A 21,792-nucleotide genomic window follows, 5' to 3' on the forward strand; every position below is an offset into this window, starting at 1 on the left:
TCATGGAAATGAGCGAAGCGGGGAAAAGTAAAAGAGCAAAATATGGCGGCTGCTAGCTCCCAAAGACCGATACCTCTCTTACGAAGGCCTTTGCCACCTAAAACATCGCTACCACCGCCTTCTCTCCGCTCACGATCAGAAGATCAATCCCCAACGGAGGAGAGAAATCACAAAGTGTTGCCAAAATCACCCGAGGTGTCAAGCATAAAGCGACCTGTTAAGTCAAAAGTCGCAGATCCAGCACGTAGAGAAGTGAGGTTTCATGGCGATGTGCCTTTGCCGATTGCGTCTGTTGTGAAGCCTTTCAAGACAAAAGGACCCGATTCTCTACCTCTTCGACCTCCTAGAAAACTAAGAGAGCTGCCTTTGGAAGCTTTTTTGAAAGACTCGTACTCGAGACCGCCTCCTGAATTCACTCTGACGGACTTCATGAAAAGGTTACCATCCCGCGCTGGAGCCAATGAAGATGGAGAACCAATGATTTCTGATCAAAACTACGAGAAATTAACGAGCTGGTTTGCTGCTAACAGACCTCACCAGTCTTCCATTCATAATCTCGAAATAGACAGTAAGTGTTAATAATTCAAATTTTTAGTGTATCGGTTCGTCGCGCGTTAATGAGGCAACAGCGGTTTACTAGTAAGTAAGTAAGTAAGTAAGTAAGTAAGTAAGTAAGTAAGTAAGTAAGTAAAGGCTTTATTTAATGAAGGTAGCACTAAATAGTAAAGAATACTAATAAACCAGTGGCCCTCCCAGCACTAAAATACAATAAAAATTTTAGAGATATTAAAAACTATGGCTTAACTACATAAAAGTGAGCTATGAAAATTACAGAGTAAAATGATTTAAAACCTGTTGGTCATTGAAAATGCTCTTCCAGAGTGAAGTTTTAAAACTACTTAAGGGGGCCATTTTTCGAGTTGATAGTGGCAGGGTGTTCCACGTTTTACATTCTTCCTCCTTCCTTTTGACGTTTGACGATCGGACAAGCTAAATCTAGAAAGTTTCAGCAAAATTTTTAAGTAAGCAGGTACATTTCCTTGTAACCGTTTTTATTAAAAACTGGATCATTGGATAATGCAATTCAAGACTTTTTATTGGCTTAGCCATTATGGTATATTGGCCAATAAACCATAATCTACAAATATGGTAGGCGTAAGCGTCAACTTAAAATTAAAAGGAAGCTAAAAAATTTAAGATTTGGTAAGATTTGTCTTATATCTTGGGGGCGTTTTTAATAAAACAATTATTCCACTCGCGCTTGTTGGACATGAGATGATTATAGCTAACTTGGCGCTACGTGCCTCGTTGGCTATCTATCATCTCATATCATATACAAATGTGAGTGGAATAATTGTTAAATATACAATGGAGCATTTTGCTATCTTGGCCTGTTCATAAAAAGGTAACCATTTAAGTTTGTTAAATAACTTTACAGAGGAGGCTCGAGAATCAGCATCTAAAATAATCCTATAGCAGCCCTTTTCTGCAGCTTTAAGACACGGTTGAGGCAATGTTTGTCACAGCTGGACCAAACAACATTTACGTAATCCATTACTGGTCTTATCATAGCATTATAAAATATAAGGCGATGTTTTAGTGGTAAGCAGTATTTGATCTTCTTCAAAATGCCTATTCTCTGCGATAATTTCTTGCATAATTTATCAATATGAAGAATAAATGTTAATTCTTGATCTATCTCCAGTCCCAAAAGTTTTGCAAATTGCACATTTTCAAGTTGCTTTCCATTAATAAGAACCTCGAGATCATGTTCAATTCTGGTTGAGAGTCGCTTAATACCAGTGATGGTAAGCACTTTTGTCTTGTTCTCATTGAGGAAGTTTATTGGCTGTTGCCCATTGGTTGACCTCGGAGATTGCTGTGGTCAGTGAACTTTGTAAGTTATCAATATTTTCATAATGAGCAGCAGAAATCAATCTCGTGTCATCGGCATATAGATCAATTTCAGCAGAACTCACATGTAGTGGAAGGTCGTTGATGTAGGCAATAAAAAGCAAGGGGCCGAGAATTGAGCCTTGGGGTACACCATGACGGACCCAAGCAGTAGGGGATTCTTTGTCATCCGTGGATACCAGCTGTCGCCTTCCGTCGAGATATGATCCAAACCAAGCTAAAGAATTGCTGTGGAGCCCATATACTTGAAGCTTTTGTTGTAGAATGAAATGGTCAACCATGTCGAAAGCCTTACAGTAATCAATTAAAATCATGCCATTTACGCATTCTTTATCAAGATTAAACAGCAACTCATCAATAATTCCAATTAAAGCAGTTGCTGTGCTATGACGCTTCCAGAAACCGGACTGTTTAGGATAAATCAAGTTATTATCACACAGATAGCTGTAAAGCGTGTCGTGTACATGCTTCTCAACGACTTTTGAAAGTACTGGCAACACAGATATCGGATGATTATAGTTGTTCATGTTTTCCGAATCTCCACCTTTAAATAATGGAAAGACTTTCACAGTCTTACAGCGTTGAGGAAAAACCGATTCGCTGAAGGAATAGTTGATTAACTTTGCAATGGACGGGGCAATACTCGTACTTTTACATTGAAAAACAAAGAGATTGATCAAATATTCTCAATGCAGGTGTTATCGATGTACCAGATGTTACTCCAAGAGTTCCAGCGAGACAGTTGTTCATAGGTGAGAAAATATGACAATTACTAACTGTAGTTCTAAGTTCTGATTGTTAATTCTCCCTTCTGCCTTCCAAATATTTCCTTGTAAATGATTTATGAGAATTTGAAGTAAGATCAAGACTTCAACTTCTACCTGATAAGTTTGAGTATTCTCATTACCTGTTTACAGGATAATGCATGGTTGTTATTTGGAGAAGTTACATATTAATCAGTAGTGGAAGTTATAGTGAGTTAGTTTTTGGACTCTGTTTGGAAAAGTTGGCCAAATGCTCTTGGAGAAATCACAGTCTGACTTAAAAGCTTAAAAAAGCAAAGATTCAACCATAGGAAAAGTAACAGGGTAGTGTTCATCTTGTTCTAGGGAGCCTTTGTTCCCTTTTTGTAGAGGAAGAGATGTTAGACTGCCTTTGGTTGAATACAAGTTTTTTTTCTGGCATCTGATTGGCTGGTAGCCTGTAAAGAGCCACCTTTCCCCTCGAAAGAGGAAGGACCACTGTGCACATGCTAATTGGTTGGTAAAATAAACAATTAATAAAAAAAATGATTCAATGAGAAATTTGTCTCTGCAAACTCAAACTAAAAGTAGAAAGCATGAATTTTTCAGGAGGATGGGTCTACACTTAAGCTTTATAAATAGATAAATAATAATAAATAATTTAGTAGTGGACATTCCACTGGGTGGCTCTTGTTGTCCACTGTTTCCAGGTCGAATTGGAATTTGGAATGTTGGTTTTCGTGGGGGGAGGAAAACTGGTGGACCTGGAGAAAAACCCTCAGAGCATGAACAAGACCCAACAACAAACTCAACCCACATGTGACGCCAGGTCTGGAAATTGAACCTGGGCCACAGCCACGGGAGGCGAGTGCTCTCACCACTGTGCCATCTGTGCTCCCCATTATTATCACTTTTTGTAAACAAAGAGGGCTCCATGGGGATCTTAGGACCCCCTTCCCACATGAGTAACCAAGATAAAATTTCTCCTTACAATATCAATTAGAGGATCACTAGTTTATCCCTTAGCTCACTTCAAACTAACACAGTGACTATAAGAATTGTGTGGTAGATAGTTAGGAGAATTACCAAAGAGATCTTGGAAATGAAAGGGTCAACAGTCTTTATGATTCTGTTAATCTTAAATAAATACCATGATCATGTAAGAGTTTAAAGAACCTGTTAAAAGCACAGTTACAGCCACTGAACAGTGGAGGTCTTCTTGTTTAAGGCTGTTACAGTAATGTTTTCTTATTTTTTCCCATAGAGATGCAATTCCAAGGAATGGAAATTTTCCACACATCAGATCAAGAATTGGGTTTAATTCAAGAAAGAGCATCCACTGTATTTCCTGTCTCTCCAGCCGCTTCTAAACTGACTATACCAGCTTCTAGATGTGTACCACTACCACCAATAGAAACAGAACATGTTACTGATAGTAACAGGGATGCTGTGGTGTCTTCTAGAAGAGATGATCATCAGAAGAACTTACAGGGCATTCCAGTTCAAACTATTGGTGAGGTGACAATGGCAGAAATGGTGTCATCTCCTCGAGAAAAAGATGAAAAGAAAGTGGTGATACAAACTGAAGAGGGATATGGAACCAAAGAACTCAAAACTCGATTTGCTTTGAGTCAAGATTCTAATTTAAGACATGATGAAGGTCGCGATGGAATTGGAGGAGATGAAAAAGTTGATCATGAGTCAGACAAACAGAAAAGAGCTGTAAAAGAAAGAACATTAATGCTAGAAATGTAAGTAACTCGATCACGTTGTGTGTTTGAGCTACAGTCAAATTCAAAGATTGATTCCTTTTCTATAACGATTGCTTTTACAACCTCCCGCTTCTAATGTAAAGCCCCTGCTTGGAACCTTAAGTTTCTAATTAACCCCACCTTTGCACCTTTGATCCATAGCTCCAAGACAGACCAAAGTTTTACCATTATTTGTTTGGCCAAGATCATGTACTGCAGCACAAACTATGCATGCCACTGAAAGCTTACCTCAGTTTCTATAATTTCAATTATTGGTTTTCAATCCAAGAAATGTATATTAATGTTCACAGGATTCTTTTAAGCTGTTCCCCTGTTGGGTTTGTGATTATTTTTCAAGTGGATTAAATGGTGAAAGCAAGTGGTAATAGGCCATTTTACAGTTGTGTACTTAGTTGCCAAGCCTTTGATTCAGGGTGAGGCTAAAGATGACCTTGTTGTGATAGAGACCTCTATCTAGTTAGCATGATAACAAAGTGATTTACATTTGAAAGGCAGCAAGGTTTGTATCATAACAAGGTCATCTCAAGCCTCACTCTCGTTCAAAGGCTTGGCAACCAAGCACACAACTGTAAAATGGACTATTGTTCAACTGGTGAAACTGGTTGAACTTATAGCATTTTTTAGTATTTAATTTTGAGTTATTTTTGCCTATAGTGAACCAGCACCAGCATATCAGAGTGTGGAGGTAATACTTCCAAGTTCACAGCCAGCATATTTTCAAGGAGAGGAGCTTCCAAGAGCAGCATCTCCATTTGGTTTGTATAATTATGCTTTGAATGAAAACCAGTAGAAAGATGTATTCACTCTCTGCTAGGCAAGTGACAAGTCTAACAACCGTCTTGTTAAGACCAAACTGAATTTAGGCTTAAGCTACTGTAATATTTTATTAAGTGGCTGAGAAATGATGTTCTTGTTGAGCAAAGTCACCAAATTTTGGGTGATTTGAGGGTTAAATATTAATTGAAAGGGTTAATTACCCCATGTATCAATACATCCCATCCCCCTCCCCCCAGCTAAGAATTGGAAATTCACATTACTTTGATCTCCAAATGTAGCCTTTGTCAACTATAATAGTCCTTTTTACAGTTCCCGGCGCCATATTGAATGTGTAACCGCGCAAACATAATAGCGAGGTTAGTGTTGAGTCGCGTTGCGAGTTCTAGTGAGAGTTTAGTGAAATGTGGTGGTGCTCTGTCCTTTTCATCGAGATATTTCGACAATGAACGATACTTTCCCTACGCAGGATATTCCTCCTTCTTCCTTGAAAGGAAGAGGAAGACACTGTGCCGCTTTTTGGTTGTGCTAATAGCTATTATGACACAGCAGGCAATCCAACAGGTCTGCATTTCTTCTAGTTTCCGAATGACTTCCAGCAGTGAATCAGATGGTGCAATCTCCTGAATCGCCAGCATGGAAAGGACGGATTCTTCATCACAAAATCAATTTTTTTGTGCTCAGAACATTTCAAAAAAGAAGACATGCGAAAAAACGTGGGCAGGTCGCTGGAAATTGGTGAAAGGTTTATAATGTTTGTACGGTTGTTTTGTTGCTTGGACACCGAAAGAAAATGCCTGCTTTGATTTTCGGTATTGAAGTGTTTATGTTGGGATTTTTGTTTTTTTGGGGGGGGGGGATTTTTTTCTCCTTATTAAAAAGGTGATATTTATATTTCTTTGTGTACTGTGGTCTTATACGATATCTGTGAACTGAATGTAAAATTATAAAATTGTAATGTACAATTAAAATGTAAAATTATAAATTTATAAAATGATGAGTTTAATTATTATATATATGGGCAGAACCATCTCGATTTAACTGGTCAGTACCGAAAAAACTATGGAAAATGCCTGCTAAAAGGGTTCCGGTAGCAACTGTGACAACTGAAGGAGAGTCATTTGAAGTTGAACAGGAATTATTTCACCAAGAAGTTAAAGCACCTGTGTCAACTGTCAATGCTACTTCACCTTCACCAGCTCAAATTTAATGCTCAAATTGATTTAGGTGTAATCTTTCCTTACATTAAGAAATATTAATATTAATGTTGTTAGTACTCAGGGAAAAAAAGATGATGTTGGGCTTGTAAAATCAAGATAAGGTACCATTGTACATTGTGTAAATAAGGGAAGTAATTGGCATGACAATAAAACGCGAGTTAAACTATGTCTTTATGGGAAGGAGCTTCAAAATTCTATTCTTCAAACATAACATTTCGAAGAGCCTATTGACAATAATTAACATTATTATTCACAGGAGAAAAAATAAACAGTTCTGTACAGTCTAAAATAATCCTAGTTGTTGCATATTGAGCAAACTCTTGCAGCATATTTTTGTGAAAAAGTTCTTGTGCTGGAAATGGGAAAGGTTCTTTCAGTTCCACATAGTTAAGATTAATCCATGTACCGTATTTACCCGTGTATAATGCGAACTTATTTTTCCCGAAATGAACACCTAAATTCGAGATGCGTATTATACACGGAATCCTTTGTTTAGGCTGACGCGACATTAGAATAACAAAGACACATAAGCGTGCGATGGTAATCTTCAAAAGAAAAACTCTCCCAAAGGTTGCCAACAAGCACGGAATTGTAATCGCCGCTCAAGAGAAAGGTTGGATGGACGGTGAAGGAATGAAAACATGGATCGACAAAGTTTGGTGTTCGAGGAGAGGTGGCCTGGGGAGAAGAAGAAGCCTGCTTGTTTGTGACGCGTTTGAAGCCCACGTGACCGAAAGAGTGAAAACAGCACTGACACGAGAAAACACGAACTTAGCAGTAATTCCTGGCGGATTAACCTCGATCTTGCAGCCGCTGGATGTCTCTTTAAACAAGCCGTTTAAAGATGGTGTTAGAAAGAGGTGGATGGAGTGGATGGCGGAGGGAATCCATGAATTTACAGCGAGTGGCCGCCAAAAGAAACCATCCGAGGAACTGATCCTTTCGTGGATCGCAGGAGCATGGCAGGACATTTCCGAAGAAATGATTGAATCCTCATTTCTAAAATGCGGGATCACCAACAGCCTTGATGGATCCGAGGACGACCTAGTTTACGAGGCCAACGATGACTGCAACAACGAGCTCGATGACTCGTTTGCAAGAGAACTGTTCCAGTCAGACTCCGAGTCCGAGTTTGAAGGATTTGATATGTGAAAGATGTTGTAACCATCATTTCGTTAGTTTGCCAAGTTAATTGAAATAAATAATGTTATACAATTTTACCTTCTTGTTGAGTAGTTTATTTTTCTTTTTTCTCAAAATTTGGTCTGAAATTGGGATTCGTATTATACACGGGCCCGCATTATACACGGGTAAATACGGTAATGCAGATTCTGGACACCAGGCTCTTGCTGATCCCAAATCTATCAGCAAGATCTTGTACAAATAACCCAGCCTTTAGTCTCATAAGTATGAGCAAAAATTCATCCAAGAATGACAGTTTCTTGAAGGCCCCGGCTTACTTCTGTTATCATCTGTTTGGTGTGGCTGACTCTCTTTCGACAATTTCTCTCCTTTCCGGTACTGCATCTTTGCCAGCACTGGGTCAATAAAATTATAGAAGCTTATGAGTGCTCCATAGTTTGGGAATCCAGTATAAAATAGAACCGCAGACTCATCATCTTTAATTTTGTCAATTGAAAATTGGCACGCCAATAAATATCCCCCTCATTTTCAACTTCACTTAGTTTTTCTTTCAAGTCAGCTAATTGTACTAGCAGTAGCTCTATTTCCTGTTGCAGCTTAAGAACATCTGATTGTTGCAGGGCTGGTGAAGATGAAGCAGCATTGACAGTTGACACAGCTGCTTCAACTTCTTGGTGAAATAATTCCTGTTCAACTTCAAATGACTCTTCTTGAGTTGTCACAGTTGCTACTGGGACCCTTTAAGCAGGCATTTTCCGTGTTTTTTTCGGTACTGACTAGTTTAATCGAGATGGTTCTGCCCATATATATAATAATAAACTCATGATTTTATTAAATTTTTAATTTTACATTTTAATTTTACATTATAATTTTATAATTTTACATTCAGTTCACAGATATCGTATAAGACCACAGTGCACAAAGAAATATAAATGTCACCTTTTTAATAACGAGAAAAAAATCCCAGCATAAACACTACAATACCGAAAATCAAAGCTCCATTTTCTTTTGGTATCCAAGCAACAAAACAACTGTACAAACATTATAAACCTTTCACCAATTTCCAGCGACCTGCCCACGTTTTTTCGCATGTCTTCTGTTCTGAAATGTTCTGAGCACAAAGAAGTTGATTTTGTGATGAAGAATCCGTCCTTTGCATGCTGGCGATTCAGGAGATTGCACCATGTGATTCGCTGCTGGAAGTCATTCGGAAACGAGAAGAAATGCAGACCTGTTGGATTGCCTGTTGTGTCATAATAGCTATTAGCACAACCAAAAAGCGGCACAGTGTCTTCCTCTTCTTTTCGAAGAAGAAGGAGGAATATCCTGCGTAGGGAAAGTATCGTTCATTGTCAAAATATCTCGATGAAAAGGACAGCACCACCACATTTCACTAAACCCTCACTAGAACTCGCAACGCGACTCAACACTAACCTCGCTATCATGTTTGCGCGGTTACACATCCAATATGGCGCCGGTAACTGTAAAAAGGGCTATTATAAGAAGGGCTTGACCAGGATTTTCTTCAAAAGGGATTCTACATCAGCCATGGTATCAGCCATGTTAATTGAACTAACCAACCTTAGATGTTTAGACTGCCACAAAGGAGGTGTACACTTCAAGCCCTAGAGGGAACTCATTGTTTTAATCTGCAAATGGACTTATTACTGGTAACTGTAGGGTTAGGGTACGTCCTCTCTCCAACATCTTCATCACTATCAGGGGACATAGAAAAAACCTGTCACACACTTAAGCTGATTTTAGTGTACACAGCTCCCAGTACTAGGGGCATGTTGCATTGGTTGGTGTTGTGCACAGGGCATTTACCACCGTAGTTGCTAAAACAAGGAATGATCTACAATGAGCTACAATGAGTTACCGTGGGAACAAGGAATGACCTAAAATGATCCACAATGACCTACAATGATTTACAATGATTGACCTACAATGAACTACAATGAGCTACAATGAGCTACAATGAGCTAGTTATGAGTGTTACAAAAAATTGTGGCCTGACCTGCGTGACTTTGCGCATGGGTTCGTCATTAGGCGAAAAAGTTTAAATAAAGATACCTAATGAATAAACTTACCACGATTATTCCATGAATCAAACTTATGATCTGTTCCACACAAGATATTTACGCAAGATGACAGCAACTTCGGATGACACAGAATAAGTAAAAAGAGTGAATGGTGCCAAAGAAGACTGACACAGCCTCATGATGGTGTGATGACCTTTTTGTCTTGCTGTCTAAAAATATCAATGAGTTAAAGGTGTTGATAGGCCAAATACATCTCATAGTCTCGCGGCGCTGTGGTAGTGACCTTATTAATGGTTTTGATCTAAAAATATCAATGAGTAAAAGGTGTTGACAGGCCAAATATGACTCACAGCCTCATGATAGTGGAATTATGGGAGGCTAATTATATAAGACCCTCAAAGACATCTTAAGCCAAAGGTTTTTATTGCATTTTTTTTTATCATTATTGTCATTAGACATGTCTCATTATAATACACCGTAAATTTATCTCCAAGCTAGAAATTCTTTTATCATTTGGCCTGTTATTGAGTAGACAAAAAGCAAACACGCTACATTAATCAATCAATCAATCAACTTTATTTAATGAGGGTAACACGGGACAGTGTTTCAACTGAGTAACTAGTGGCCTTCAAAAGACATGCACACATGTCTCCTGGTTTTTTTTTCTTTGCCTTTTTTCTAAAATCTCCATTTCCTTCATTACAGTGATCTTACAGTAGCTCATTGTAGGTCATTGTAGATCACTGTAGGTCATTCCTTGTTTTAGTAACTATATACGCATTTACCACAACATGCCTCTCCTTCTGAGCCAGGATTCCTTCATCTTCCCTTCACTCACCACTCAGCTGCTAATAGGATCCTTTTAGGTGGTTTTAGGCTCTTTTCCACAGGCAGTATTTTCTTCATTAAAGGCCCCTCACATGAAACATTATAGTGTTTTACAAAACATTGTCACACCGGGATTTAGGTGCATGCATTCAGTCCGGGTGAAAGCTACCATTTGGGACACATAGTTTTTGAATATACACTACAAATCCTAAATTTGTTCCTATTCTTTTTTCTACTTAGTGAGTGGTGATGTTTATGATGCACAAATGTCCCCAATGGAAGCTGTGGTGTTAAATGCAATGATGACTGGTTCATCGATTCTTAATCTCAGGGCTCATTTCTTGAACCAACTTCCTGATATGAGCCCACTTGCAGGGATGCTGACACATTTGAATCTGTCTTTTAATGATCTTTGGGTGAGCATTGATCCTAATAAGCTGTCTATTGTTTTTTTTTGGTTTTGTTTTGTTTTGTTTTTTTTTGCATTAGAAGAACTGTACAGGGGCCTTCAAACACAAATCAATAACCCCATCAGAAGCATATCTTCTAGTAACCCAATAGATCAGAAAGATTGATCCCATACCGGTTTATGCCTTCTACCGAAAAAATAGGTTCTCTTGCCCAACAAAAAGTCTTGTGTTGTGACAGCCTTGAATGCCAAGTTTACATAAACTACAGGGTTTTTCAAACACAGCATTGGTGTGAAATCTGTTTTTAGATCTGAAAGCTTTAAAATAAAATTCAGTTTAATTATGTTTGTCCACAATTTGAATGATTGGATTCTCTAAAATGGATAGGAAAAATTATCCCAAAAAAGGCTCCCGAATCGCAAAATAAATAAGCCTGGATTAAAATCATTAACCCTAGGTTAGTGCTAATGGGGCTTTGAACAACCGGGCCCGGTAGGATGAACTTGAACCTATTCAAGATAAGGGAAGTTTTTTTAAAATGATCTTACATCTGCATCTCTTAATCTTTTAATGGAATAAACGTTGGCAGGTGAACCAGACTTGCACACAGACCTAATGCTATTAGTCATAATTTTTTATCCTGAAAATTCTTTTAAGGTTTTCCCTCCAGAGATTCTGCAGCTGGTGAACTTGGTTTCACTAAAACTCAGGAACAATCCTATCAAAGAAATTCCCCATGGTATGTTGGAAAATGGCAATCTCTCTACATTCCGTTTCTGCCTTAGGGAGTATGTAGTATGTTGAATTCTTTGTCATCAAAAATCTCCTGTGTAATTTGTTTACTGATATCAAACCTCTTTGGAATTATCAAAAGTTATTTTCATTGGATACTATATATAGATGCATGAACTATTTAAGATAAGTAAAGATACACTTAAAGAAGGGGGTGAAAGCTCTAGATTGTGTGCTATTGTGTAATTTGTTGAATACAGTAGAACCGGTATATTTAAGCAGCACTGTAGTAAGCGGTCGCCCTATATTGAAAGATCAGTTGTCAAAGTTCGGAATTTGTTTCCCTTAGTCACTGTAATTTTCTCGTCTATTAAGTGGTCACCTATTTTAAGCAGTCAAGGTAACCTTTGAGTGAGTTCCGAAGGCCGGTTTCTATTGTCTTCCACCAGTATTAAATGATCACTTAAAGTAGAACTACTCAAATAAAGCTAAGAATTAAGTTACTGTATCTCAAGTAAAATTTAATCCAATGGCATGTTTCTCTCCCAAAGTAAATGTTAGACAAGTAGTAATTTTTAGCAAGTTTTTGTATTTTAAGTGACCATATTTGGGATGAAATGGGGTTTTTCATCATTGTTTTTAGTTTTACCCCTTTTCTGTGGAACCTGTATTAATCAAGTGGTCAAGCTGTATAAAGCAGTCACCCCGCAATTCCTATAGAGTGACCACTTGGTCCTTATGATAGTCTTTAATTAGTTCTTATTAACAGAGCAGGAGGTCTGTATGGGAGAATCTTGACCAAGGTCACCAATACAGACCGAACGCAGTGAGGTCTGTACCAGCGACTGAGGTCAAGATTCTCCCATACAGACTGACCTAGCTTGGTTAATAAGATGTTTATTACAAGTATGGCTGTCTTATATGCCAATTTTTATATTCCTTGTACCTACTTTTTTCTAGACCAGTCTAGATGCCAGTCTAGATGGGAAAATCTAGACCGCTTTCAATATTGATTTCAGCCAATCAAATTCATGAATTTGGTAGTTCCCAGTCCTTGTGAGACACAGCCATATAATAATGAGTGATAACTCTTCCCACACTATTGATGTGTATCCAATTGCTATTTTAATTTGTAACTTTCTGTCAATCCTTATCCTATGAATAGCAATATATTTGATACTTTCCTGCCTTTAAACTGTGGGTTTAAGGTTTTGTGAAACTGTTCCAAATAAAGAAGATACCTACAGCTCACACAAAGATGAAACTAAAACATTTAACTCTTCATTTCAAAATTTAAAAATGAATTTGTCCCGCACATTGCAATTAGTCAGTGGATATGTTCTTATTATGAAACTGTGTGCTAGCTACTTTGATTATCTGAGACTGTGATGTAATTATCATTTCCAGGTATAAAGCAGCTGAAGAGGCTCACTGTGTTTGAAATGTCCTTTAACCTCCTCACATCTTTACCATCGAGGTATGCTATAGTGTTGCAAAGTGTTGATTCTCTCTCTCTCTCTGTCTCTGAAACTCATGGAAACCAATGTTTGACTTCTTCCACTTCTGTTGTACAAAAAATATCTGTCAATACTATTTTTTTTCAAGCAATCTTTAATTGAATCATCGATCAACAAATGTCTTGTCTCTGTCATGACTTGTTCTTGTCATCAAATGTATAGAATTCGTTTGAAAACTTGAATTTTAGGTTCAGTTGAAATTCTCTTGGAAAGTCATTTCTGCAGATGCATGGTGTAGAAAAAAAACAATTCAATTACAAAAAAAAAATTATGTTGGTTTTCTACTCTTTCTAGACGTATTTTTCACTATAGCATGCTCCTGATATCTTGTTTTTCCTTGTGTTCTTTCTACTTGGAAAAGTCATACCTGATTGAGTTGAGATAGGTGAAAAAAGGAAAGTTGCTATTTAGTTAAGAAGCATGTACAGTTGGAGCTCATTCCGGTTTCTATAGCTTGAAGCGATGGGGAGTATTACTTCTTCCCCTTGGACAAAATATTAGTGCATAGCAGGTGACCACCTCCTCCTCTCCCCCTCCCCCAGGATTTTGAAAAGCTTCTATTTATTCTCCAGGGTGGAGAGAGGCAGTGTAAGAGTAAATTGTCTTGCTTAAGAACACAACAATGGCCTGGTCAGGTCTTAAACTGTCCTCAGATAAGCATTTAGTTATTAATGGCTGTGTTATTTCTTAAGTCTCTTCCAGTTAAAACACCTTGAGCTTCTGGACCTGGCTTACAATTGGCTTTCATTTATTCCTTCAGACATTGAAAACCTAAGGTATGTGTTCCACCTTTTAGTCCTCCAACTAAAACTCTATGCATGCCGATGTTAGGGGGTTCAGGGTCAAAATACTCTTATTATATACCCTTTCCTTGTGTATATAGCTCTCTGAGAGAATTGAATCTGGAAGGAAATCGGCTTGGAGCCCTGCCAGTTGGAGCGCTGCATCTGAGGTTGAAGTATGTCAGAATACAAAATAACTTCACACATCCACTAATGTGGCGAGAGACGGCGACCAACCAGCCACAGGTGAGACAAAAAGTACATCGGGAACAGACCTGTGGAAGTTTTTCGATAAAGGCGAAAGTTAAACTAATAAGTTTGAAAGAAGATTGAAGAAGAACGAGGTGAAAAAGTTGCTTAGCCTGCAACAAAGGCGGAATTATTTTTTTCTTTCTCCCAGGTCTGTTTTCTTTCATCACCTCACTTTGTTCAAAGGCACCATGAGGTTTAGCCCGTTGAACAGGCGTAATTCTTTGTGTTTTTGCGCAAAAAATTTCGCCTCTTTTGCAGGCTTTTTGAAATCTAAAGAAGCTGAATTACATACATACATACATACATACATACATACATACATACATACATACATACATACACACATACATAACATAGATAATCTTTATTTAACGTAGGTAAAAACACTTAGCTGAAGCTAGCTTACAGGTTTTCCACAAAATGATATTGAAGAAATATGCATATGTATATTTAGTATAAATTCAGAGCTGAGCAAAGAGTTTCCAGTAATCTGGTTGGTTGAGCGGTTCCTTATGTGACGCTATATAAACCGTTCCACGCGGTTTATATAAAATGTTAAAATAAAATGTTAATAAATGTTACTAAAGTGTTATAATTTTAGAAATTTCGCTGTTGTTCAGCTCTGAAATTATACTAAAACAATTGTTCACCTCAGGTTCGGTGAATATTGTCGAATAATCCCCTCGACTTCGCCTCGGGGATTATTCGACGATATTCACCTCGCCTTCGGCGAATAATTGTTAAATATATATATATATTAAAATAAATGAAAAACGAAAGTCCTCTTTTACTTTGCTTTTGCGCTACGCGTTTCACCGCTATAAAAGGGGACTTTCGTTTTTCATTTATTTTAGTATCTTACTTCTACACAGAAGTTTACAGTTTCTTTACACACACACACGCACACACACACATATATATATATATATATATATATAAACAGAATAAAAAGTTAAATCAAACGATGAGCTCCCAGTAGAAGGATCCGCGGAGGATACTGTGCTTCAATGGAAATATTAAGTAAGTGTAAAACGATGAAACATGGAGCAAACTTCTAACTGTTCCAGCTTTAATGTGGCGACGTTTCGGCATTCGGCCTTCTTCAGATGGAACGTATTTACATAAAAACTAAAAACTAAAAGTCCTAGTAGGTTACAGAATGACCTGAATTTATACTAAACGTAACAAATATAAATAGTATTGCGTAATGCATTCCAGACCTAAATAATAGGATATAATAATGAGTAAAAGGCAAGAATGTGCAAGGGGCAAAATAACCACGATTGGTTGCGAAAAACTCAATTACGTTGTGTAAATGATGCCCTAATTACGTATTATAGCGGACACGGTTTTTGGATCTGAATTCGCGTCTTTTGTTAAGTCCGTGGAGACTAAGTGTACACAGTTGTGCGGTCCAGTAGGCCTCTCTCGTAAGCATCTATCTATTAAAATAAGCTGCGTCCCCTTGGCTGGTAATTTTCTCAATAACAATAAAATTAATTTCAGAAATTTCGTGTTTGGTACAATTGAAGTGGACTGCAAGCTCGCACGTATTTTTGTTTGTTCGCATAGATGACTTGTGATTACGAAAACGCAGCTTGAGAAAATTAACAGCCAAGGGGACGTAGCTTATATTGATAGATTATTACTTACGAGAGAGGCCTACTGGACCGCACAACTTTGTACACTTAGTCCCCACGGACTTAACAAAAGACGCGAATTCAGATCCAAAAATCGCGTTCGCTGTAATACGTAATTAGGGCATCAGTTACACAATGTAATGGAGTTTTTCGCAACCAATCGTGGTTATTTCGCTCCTTACACATTTTTGCCTTTTACTCATTATTATATCCTATTATTTAGGTCTGGAATGCATTACGCAATACTATTTGTATTTGTTACGTTTAGTATAAATTCGGGTCATTCTGTAAACCTACTAGGACTTTTAGTTTTTAGTTTTTATGTAAATACGTTCCATCTGAAGAAGGCCGAAGGCCGAAACGTCGCCACATTAAAGCTGGAACAGTTAGAAGTTTGCTTCATGTTTCATCGTTTTACACTTCCTATATACATATAACCAAAATAGCGGAATGAGATCATCATCTACTAAAAAGTGCTCAATAGCAGGGCTAGAACTATGGATAATTATACCTCAAGAATTAGGTTACTTGAACTTTTACTGCAACTCTGAGTTTCATGCCTCTTGCGAAGCAATCGTCAGGCAACTGCCAGAAATAACGGATTGTAACCGTTATTTCTGGCAGTTGCCTGACGATTGCTTCGCAAGACGCATGAAACTCAGAGTTGCAGTAAAAGTTCAAGTAACCTAATTCTTGAAGTATAATTATATATATATATATATAAACTAAGTTAAGATATCTAAAATACTATAAATATCTGAGAAAATGAAAATATCTAAAAACTAAAATTGGAAAATTTAAGTAACTAAAATGTAATGTTCCTCACTTGTTTGTTAAATTCTCTGCTTCCAGCTTTTAAGCGCAATTCGTTTGGAATCCCATTCCATTGTTTTACGGTGAAATATTTAAAAGAGTTCAATCCGTGCTTTGTGGTATTTACGTTCGGTATCGATAGCATATTACTGCCCCTTAAATCATACTTATTATTTCTTATTTTAACAAGTTTTTCAATGCATGAGGGTGCGGTGCCTTGAAAACAAGCGTTTATGGTTATTAACATGTCCTGGACACGACGGTTTTCTAACTTGGTTTCTAAACCCACTCGCTTTAGCAGTTTACGATATGTTGATGTTTTATCTTTGTAAACGTATCTTAAAGCGCACTCATTTACTTTTTCTATTTTCGTCGTGTTTCTCGAGCCACAATGATGCCATATCTGACTGCAGTAATAAAAATGAGGCAGAACAAACGCTCGATACAATAATTCCTTAACTTTGCACGGAAGAATGTTTTTAAGCCTATTTAGCGCATTTACCTGCCCTCCTACTTTGCGACACACGGGTGCAATATGTGCATCAAATTTAAGCTTGGTATCTAACATTACGCCTGGTAACTTCATTTCATGATTTTGGACTTTTAAAATTGACATTTTTTTTACAGTTTTTACGAGAAGCTAATTCCACTTTGTAAATCTTAGGCTATACATTCTGAATTTGAGTTTGATTTGTTTTCCGTTGCAGCGTCTCGGAGACCTGGCAGCTTTAGTTGTGTTTGGTCAAGGACTACATATTAAAAATCGCGATTTACCGCCAGAAATCAAAAATATTCTAGAAAGGTAAGATTGTCCTTGCTGATGTTGATACTAGCTTAGGTAGACCCAGCATGCCAACATCTTGCACGTAACAAACTCCCTCGTTATGTTTTCCAATTTCAGTCTCGCGCGCGCGCGCGAGTGCTATTGGCGTGTGACACCAGTTACTTTTTCTCCTCTTAAAATCTAGAAATCACAGCAGAAAAAGTATTTTCTTTTTGATTCATTGAACGATATGCAGCTAAAAGTTCTTAATTTCCACGTAAATTCCATGAGAGCTACAAAGAATTCAGAAAAAAATTTGAAGGAATGCGATTTTATTGCAGCCATGTAACATGTGCGTAGGAGTTGTGGCATCGTATGTTTAGACTTGGCTTGATTATTTTGTTGCGCTCCAGAGTAAGACGTCGTTTTCTCAGGGTACCTCTTATCATCCAGGAGGGGGAGTGGGTACCAGTAAAGTTTTATGGCTTCTTGGTGAATCGCCGGCAATTGCCCACTATAGTCTGGCGTCCCGTCCGCGAAAGAAGAACCAAATTGCTTGTGAATCAAATCTTTCAATAGCTGTTATATATATATATATATATATTTTTTTTTTTTTTTTTTTTTTTTTTTTCAGTTATACTCGCTGTGACTGCTGTGACGGTCCAATGTTTGGCCCCGGAGTAAGGCTAATTAAAGCCCCAGCCTCCATCTTTGGCATTAAAAATCTCCCATTTCTCTTCAACGCCTGTACGCAGACTTGTAGACGGCAGTTCAGTAGAGGTTCTGACTCGTTGATGCTCTGGATGCAAAGGAACGCACCGCAAACTTTCACAGAGATGTGGAAATAAAATTACAAGCCAGATGCGTCTATAAGGAATATTTTGGTAAATGATAAATATGACGTGAAAGAATTGGGAAGATTCACCAAGTGTAGATCTCTCTCTCGTGAAGTGCAAGTTGGCAGCGATATATGTTCGTGGACAGAAAGTTGAGTTATGACACAAGCAAATTATATCCAAACAGTGACGAACCTTCTGATGGACTTCTTTTACCTGTACCATCCTCGTTTCTGTTTCAATTGATTTTCCCCTTTTACTGTTTACCTATCTTTTCCTTCCAGAATTTTTTGTTTCCGTCGCGCTGAATGTAATTTTAAAAGTCGCATGAAAATAATTCAATAAGTTACGAAAACATCGCAAAAGCTGATAAAATATATAGCTGTGAGAGTAGAACCGCCAGAAAGCGCCGGAAAACTCAAAAAGCATAACATTCCCAGTCTCTCTCTCCCATGGGAAGAAGAGTGATCCTGGAAACGTGGTTCAGTTGATAGCGCAATTCTGCTTCAAAAGAAACATAAATAGGGAGGAATGTCTAGAGTTTGATGTGCTTAAAAATAAATTCGTCAGAAACTTAAAAATGTGGGTTGATTGGGTTCCCGTGCAATTATTGCTTTTTGTTAAAGAGAGAGTATATATTTTGTTTCATATATTTCAAAGCTTTATTTAATGATTGTAGTAGAAGTACTGTCGGTTTTTCAGTTAAAGAAAGTTATATGAATAGACTGTAGAAAAGTGTAAAAAATAAATTATTTTGATGATTTTCCATTGTGTTTGGCTAGTTATATTATGTTAGACAGTTGTTTGCGTGTTTATTTGTACCCAGGATGATCTCTGTAAATTCTGACCAAAAAGAACGAAGAACCTGGGAATAAGATTAACTTAAAAATAGAAGAACAATGGAGAAAACAAAGAAAGAGTCCATTTTTGAGTAAATTGAGAGAGACATTTCGGCATATGAACAAGTGATTGCCACAACTGGTCCACGTCAAGATGTTAGGAGGGGGACTGGAACTTTTTCCTGTCTACGTCCGTTGTGAGAATGACTGATTGCTAGTTCACAATAACAGTCGTCTCCCGTTGACTACTGGGAGTGGAAGCTAGTAATCGCGCCTTCCTCCCAGCATCCCTTGCTTTCTGCAGGTGAGGCGGCAGAGGTATCTTGTCAAGTCGAGGGTAGTTGGGAAGACGGATGGCATTCTGGGCGCGATCTAAAACAATGCTAGAGAAAATAACGCAGCGATATTAAAAAAAAAAAAAATCAATAGCTACGTGAAACAAGATAAGAATACACTGCCCTAAGGAATCAGAGTTATTTTTGTCTGAAGGGGTGCACAGCTTTCGAACAAACTGGTACAGAACGAACTTGGTTAGGAAGGTTCGCTTAATCCGAAATTGCACTGTTTCGATTTTGTTCAGAAAAAAAAACTTAGCCTAATATTGTTTTACTGAAAGAAGGGCTAGAACGGGCTACACGGTACTTACTTTACAAACTGTTTGACTTCAGCCAGGTGCATCTCGTATCTATCTCTACTCGTAGGAGGCTTCGCTTTAGCAACAGCCTAAATAACAAAGCAAGACAAGAAAAGATCAGAACAAGTTTTCCTCTTGTCTTGCAACTCAACTCTCATTTGTGTATGTCGACGTTCCTATTGTATTGTGTACTACATTTGTAGCTGGTGTACCGCTGACCACCATTTTCCAAATAAAACGAGTCGATTTTTTTTTGAGAAGGGGGACGGTGGGGGCTGCTGTACACAAGCTGTATACTTCGGGGTTTGACGTCATCGTAAATGGACAAAGTTCTCACTTAATTCTCACATAAAAAAATTGTCACTAAGAGCCAATGAGAACTCAAATTTCAAACGAGCACCCTGCCTCAATCGCGGGAAAACGAGGGTGACCGAGAAGGGATTGGTTCAAGTTTTGTACCTGATTGTTTTCTTAACCAATCACTGGGCGAAGTTAAGCAAACCTAAACCAACGACGATTACTTTTCTCACCCACTTGGTAATTGTATCCATGTCGAAATTACATCAACAAGTTTTTTTCAGTAACTTCACTAGTGGAGGGAGAAATTGTTTGCTCAATAACAATACAGAAAACTCTCTGGTGTAGATACGGCCTAAAGCTAAGTTTTTGAAGGACTTCAGGGACTTTAAGCAGTCAGAACGGCAACGCCATGGAAGACGTCGTTTAAAAAATGAGTTTCTACTTTTAGCTAGAATTTCCAAAATGGCTGCATGTGTTTACCGTCTCATAGGGCGCCAGACCTCAAACTCAACATAACGCATAAAAGTAGCGTTGAGTTCCAAATGTAAATTAAAATAATTTGCCGCCGCGGTTACGCTTCGCAGACGACGCAAGTTTTGGTGATTTCACGTTGTTGTTTTGCAAAAGACGGCTAAGAAATGTACAAAGTTTTAAAACGCACGTGCTGGGCTATTGTTCTGCCAATTAGATCTATTGTTTCCCCACGTTCTCGTTGCCGTCGTCGTCGTGGTTTGCTTAAAGTCCCTTTTATTTGCTTAGTTATTTAGTTCACTTGAGTGAAAAAAAAAAGTTGAAACCTGTACGTTCTCTGTAATAAGAAGTCACATTTGAAAAATCCCTGATTAAAATAATTCACTAACTATAATTTATCAGACTCAGTCTTACAACTTACCACTGATTTATGAAAAGTTTAGGTCAGTTTTTTTTTTTAAGAGTAAATACCTTAAGTTTTACTCCAACATTAAAGCGAGCTGTATGTTTCCCATAATTGAAGGTAAGAACAACTTTATTCTGAAATATAAAAAAGAGCTGTTAGCATTAACTGTCGAGACCGCGCCAATCTCGTGATTCAGAATTTAACCGCAGCGAAACTGACAAACTATGAATTTCATCTTGTTTAAGTGTTCTCCTGCTAAAACATAATCCTTTTAAAAACATTTTACACTTCGGTTCTACACCTTGGGAAAACCATCAAACTTTAAAACCTCTGACCTGTGAAAGACATCTGATTGACAGCTGTTTGGTGATCAGAAAAGTGATTGGTTGAAAAGGTGGAGCATGCACATGTTCTTTCGTGTTATGCCACAGCCATTTCTTCTTCTGAGTTCCGTTTTTGTCCAAAAGAACTCCGAAAAATGGATTGAGCACAAGTCTACGCAGAAACCAAGAAAAAAGGTAAATAAAGTGTAACATACCATGTCTAAAGAGTAATCTTATCGTTATCATAAAATGAATTGATAAAGGAATGTTTCATTGTTTATTTCAAGATCCATCATCTGTTTACTAAAAAGACCAGGACTTAAATACAATGGAAAGCAATTTTTCACACCATAAAAATTACTATTATTATTCTGGTCAGGAGCCCATTACCCAGAGCTTCCATCTTCCAAACTGACCCTCTAAGCCAACCCTGTCTCGTATCTTTTTATTTTTAGAAACACCTCCCACGGCGGTTTTCGCGGGTGTTTTTATAATAGCCAATCATAAGAGAGCTGTCGTCTCTATTGTGTTACGTCTCTATTGTGTCACTTGCAGGCTGCACGAAATTATTTCAATAATGGCGGAAAGCGCGGAAAGATTAAAGAACCCCCGCAGATACCTCAGTTGTAAAAATAAAA

The 21,792-nt window shown here is 37.8% G+C and overlaps 2 protein-coding genes across 2 annotated transcripts in view; one reads left to right on the forward strand and one right to left on the reverse strand.

Annotated features, from left to right (window-relative positions):
• On the forward strand, positions 1 to 18,947 carry LOC111329783 (uncharacterized). Its single transcript, XM_088726593.1, has 11 exons — positions 1 to 568; positions 2,610 to 2,666; positions 3,922 to 4,408; positions 5,084 to 5,184; positions 10,677 to 10,852; positions 11,504 to 11,585; positions 12,986 to 13,055; positions 13,788 to 13,871; positions 13,979 to 14,123; positions 17,290 to 17,384; positions 17,980 to 18,947. The coding sequence occupies exons 1-11, from the start codon at positions 43 to 45 to the stop codon at positions 18,191 to 18,193; spliced, it is 2,037 nt and encodes a 678-aa protein (XP_088582719.1). The 5' UTR covers positions 1 to 42; the 3' UTR covers positions 18,194 to 18,947.
• LOC111329782 (uncharacterized) overlaps positions 18,820 to 21,792 on the reverse strand; it is a 10,444-nt gene continuing 7,471 nt past the window's right edge. The window contains exons 9-12 of the mRNA XM_088726590.1: positions 21,167 to 21,326; positions 20,897 to 20,965; positions 19,667 to 19,743; positions 18,820 to 19,403 (exon numbers count right to left, since the gene is read on the reverse strand). Coding sequence (XP_088582716.1) covers positions 19,235 to 19,403; positions 19,667 to 19,743; positions 20,897 to 20,965; positions 21,167 to 21,326 — 475 coding nt within the window. The 3' untranslated portion in view covers positions 18,820 to 19,234. The remainder of the gene's footprint in view (positions 19,404 to 19,666; positions 19,744 to 20,896; positions 20,966 to 21,166; positions 21,327 to 21,792) is intronic.

The sequence above is a fragment of the Stylophora pistillata genome, chromosome 7 (genome assembly GCF_964205215.1).
Source record: "Stylophora pistillata chromosome 7, jaStyPist1.2, whole genome shotgun sequence".
Lineage (NCBI taxonomy): Eukaryota > Metazoa > Cnidaria > Anthozoa > Scleractinia > Pocilloporidae > Stylophora > Stylophora pistillata.

What these genes read in the sequence shown, in the direction of transcription:
- LOC111329783 (XM_088726593.1), top strand. Translation starts at nt 43, where the DNA reads ATGGCGGCTGCTAGCTCCCAAAGACCGATACCTCTCTTACGAAGGCCT. An exon ending in CTCACATCTTTACCATCGAG is followed by an intron (nt 13,056 to 13,787) that starts GTATGCTATAGT and finishes TTATTTCTTAAG; the next exon opens with TCTCTTCCAGTTAAAACACC. An exon ending in TCAGACATTGAAAACCTAAG is followed by an intron (nt 13,872 to 13,978) that starts GTATGTGTTCCA and finishes TTGTGTATATAG; the next exon opens with CTCTCTGAGAGAATTGAATC.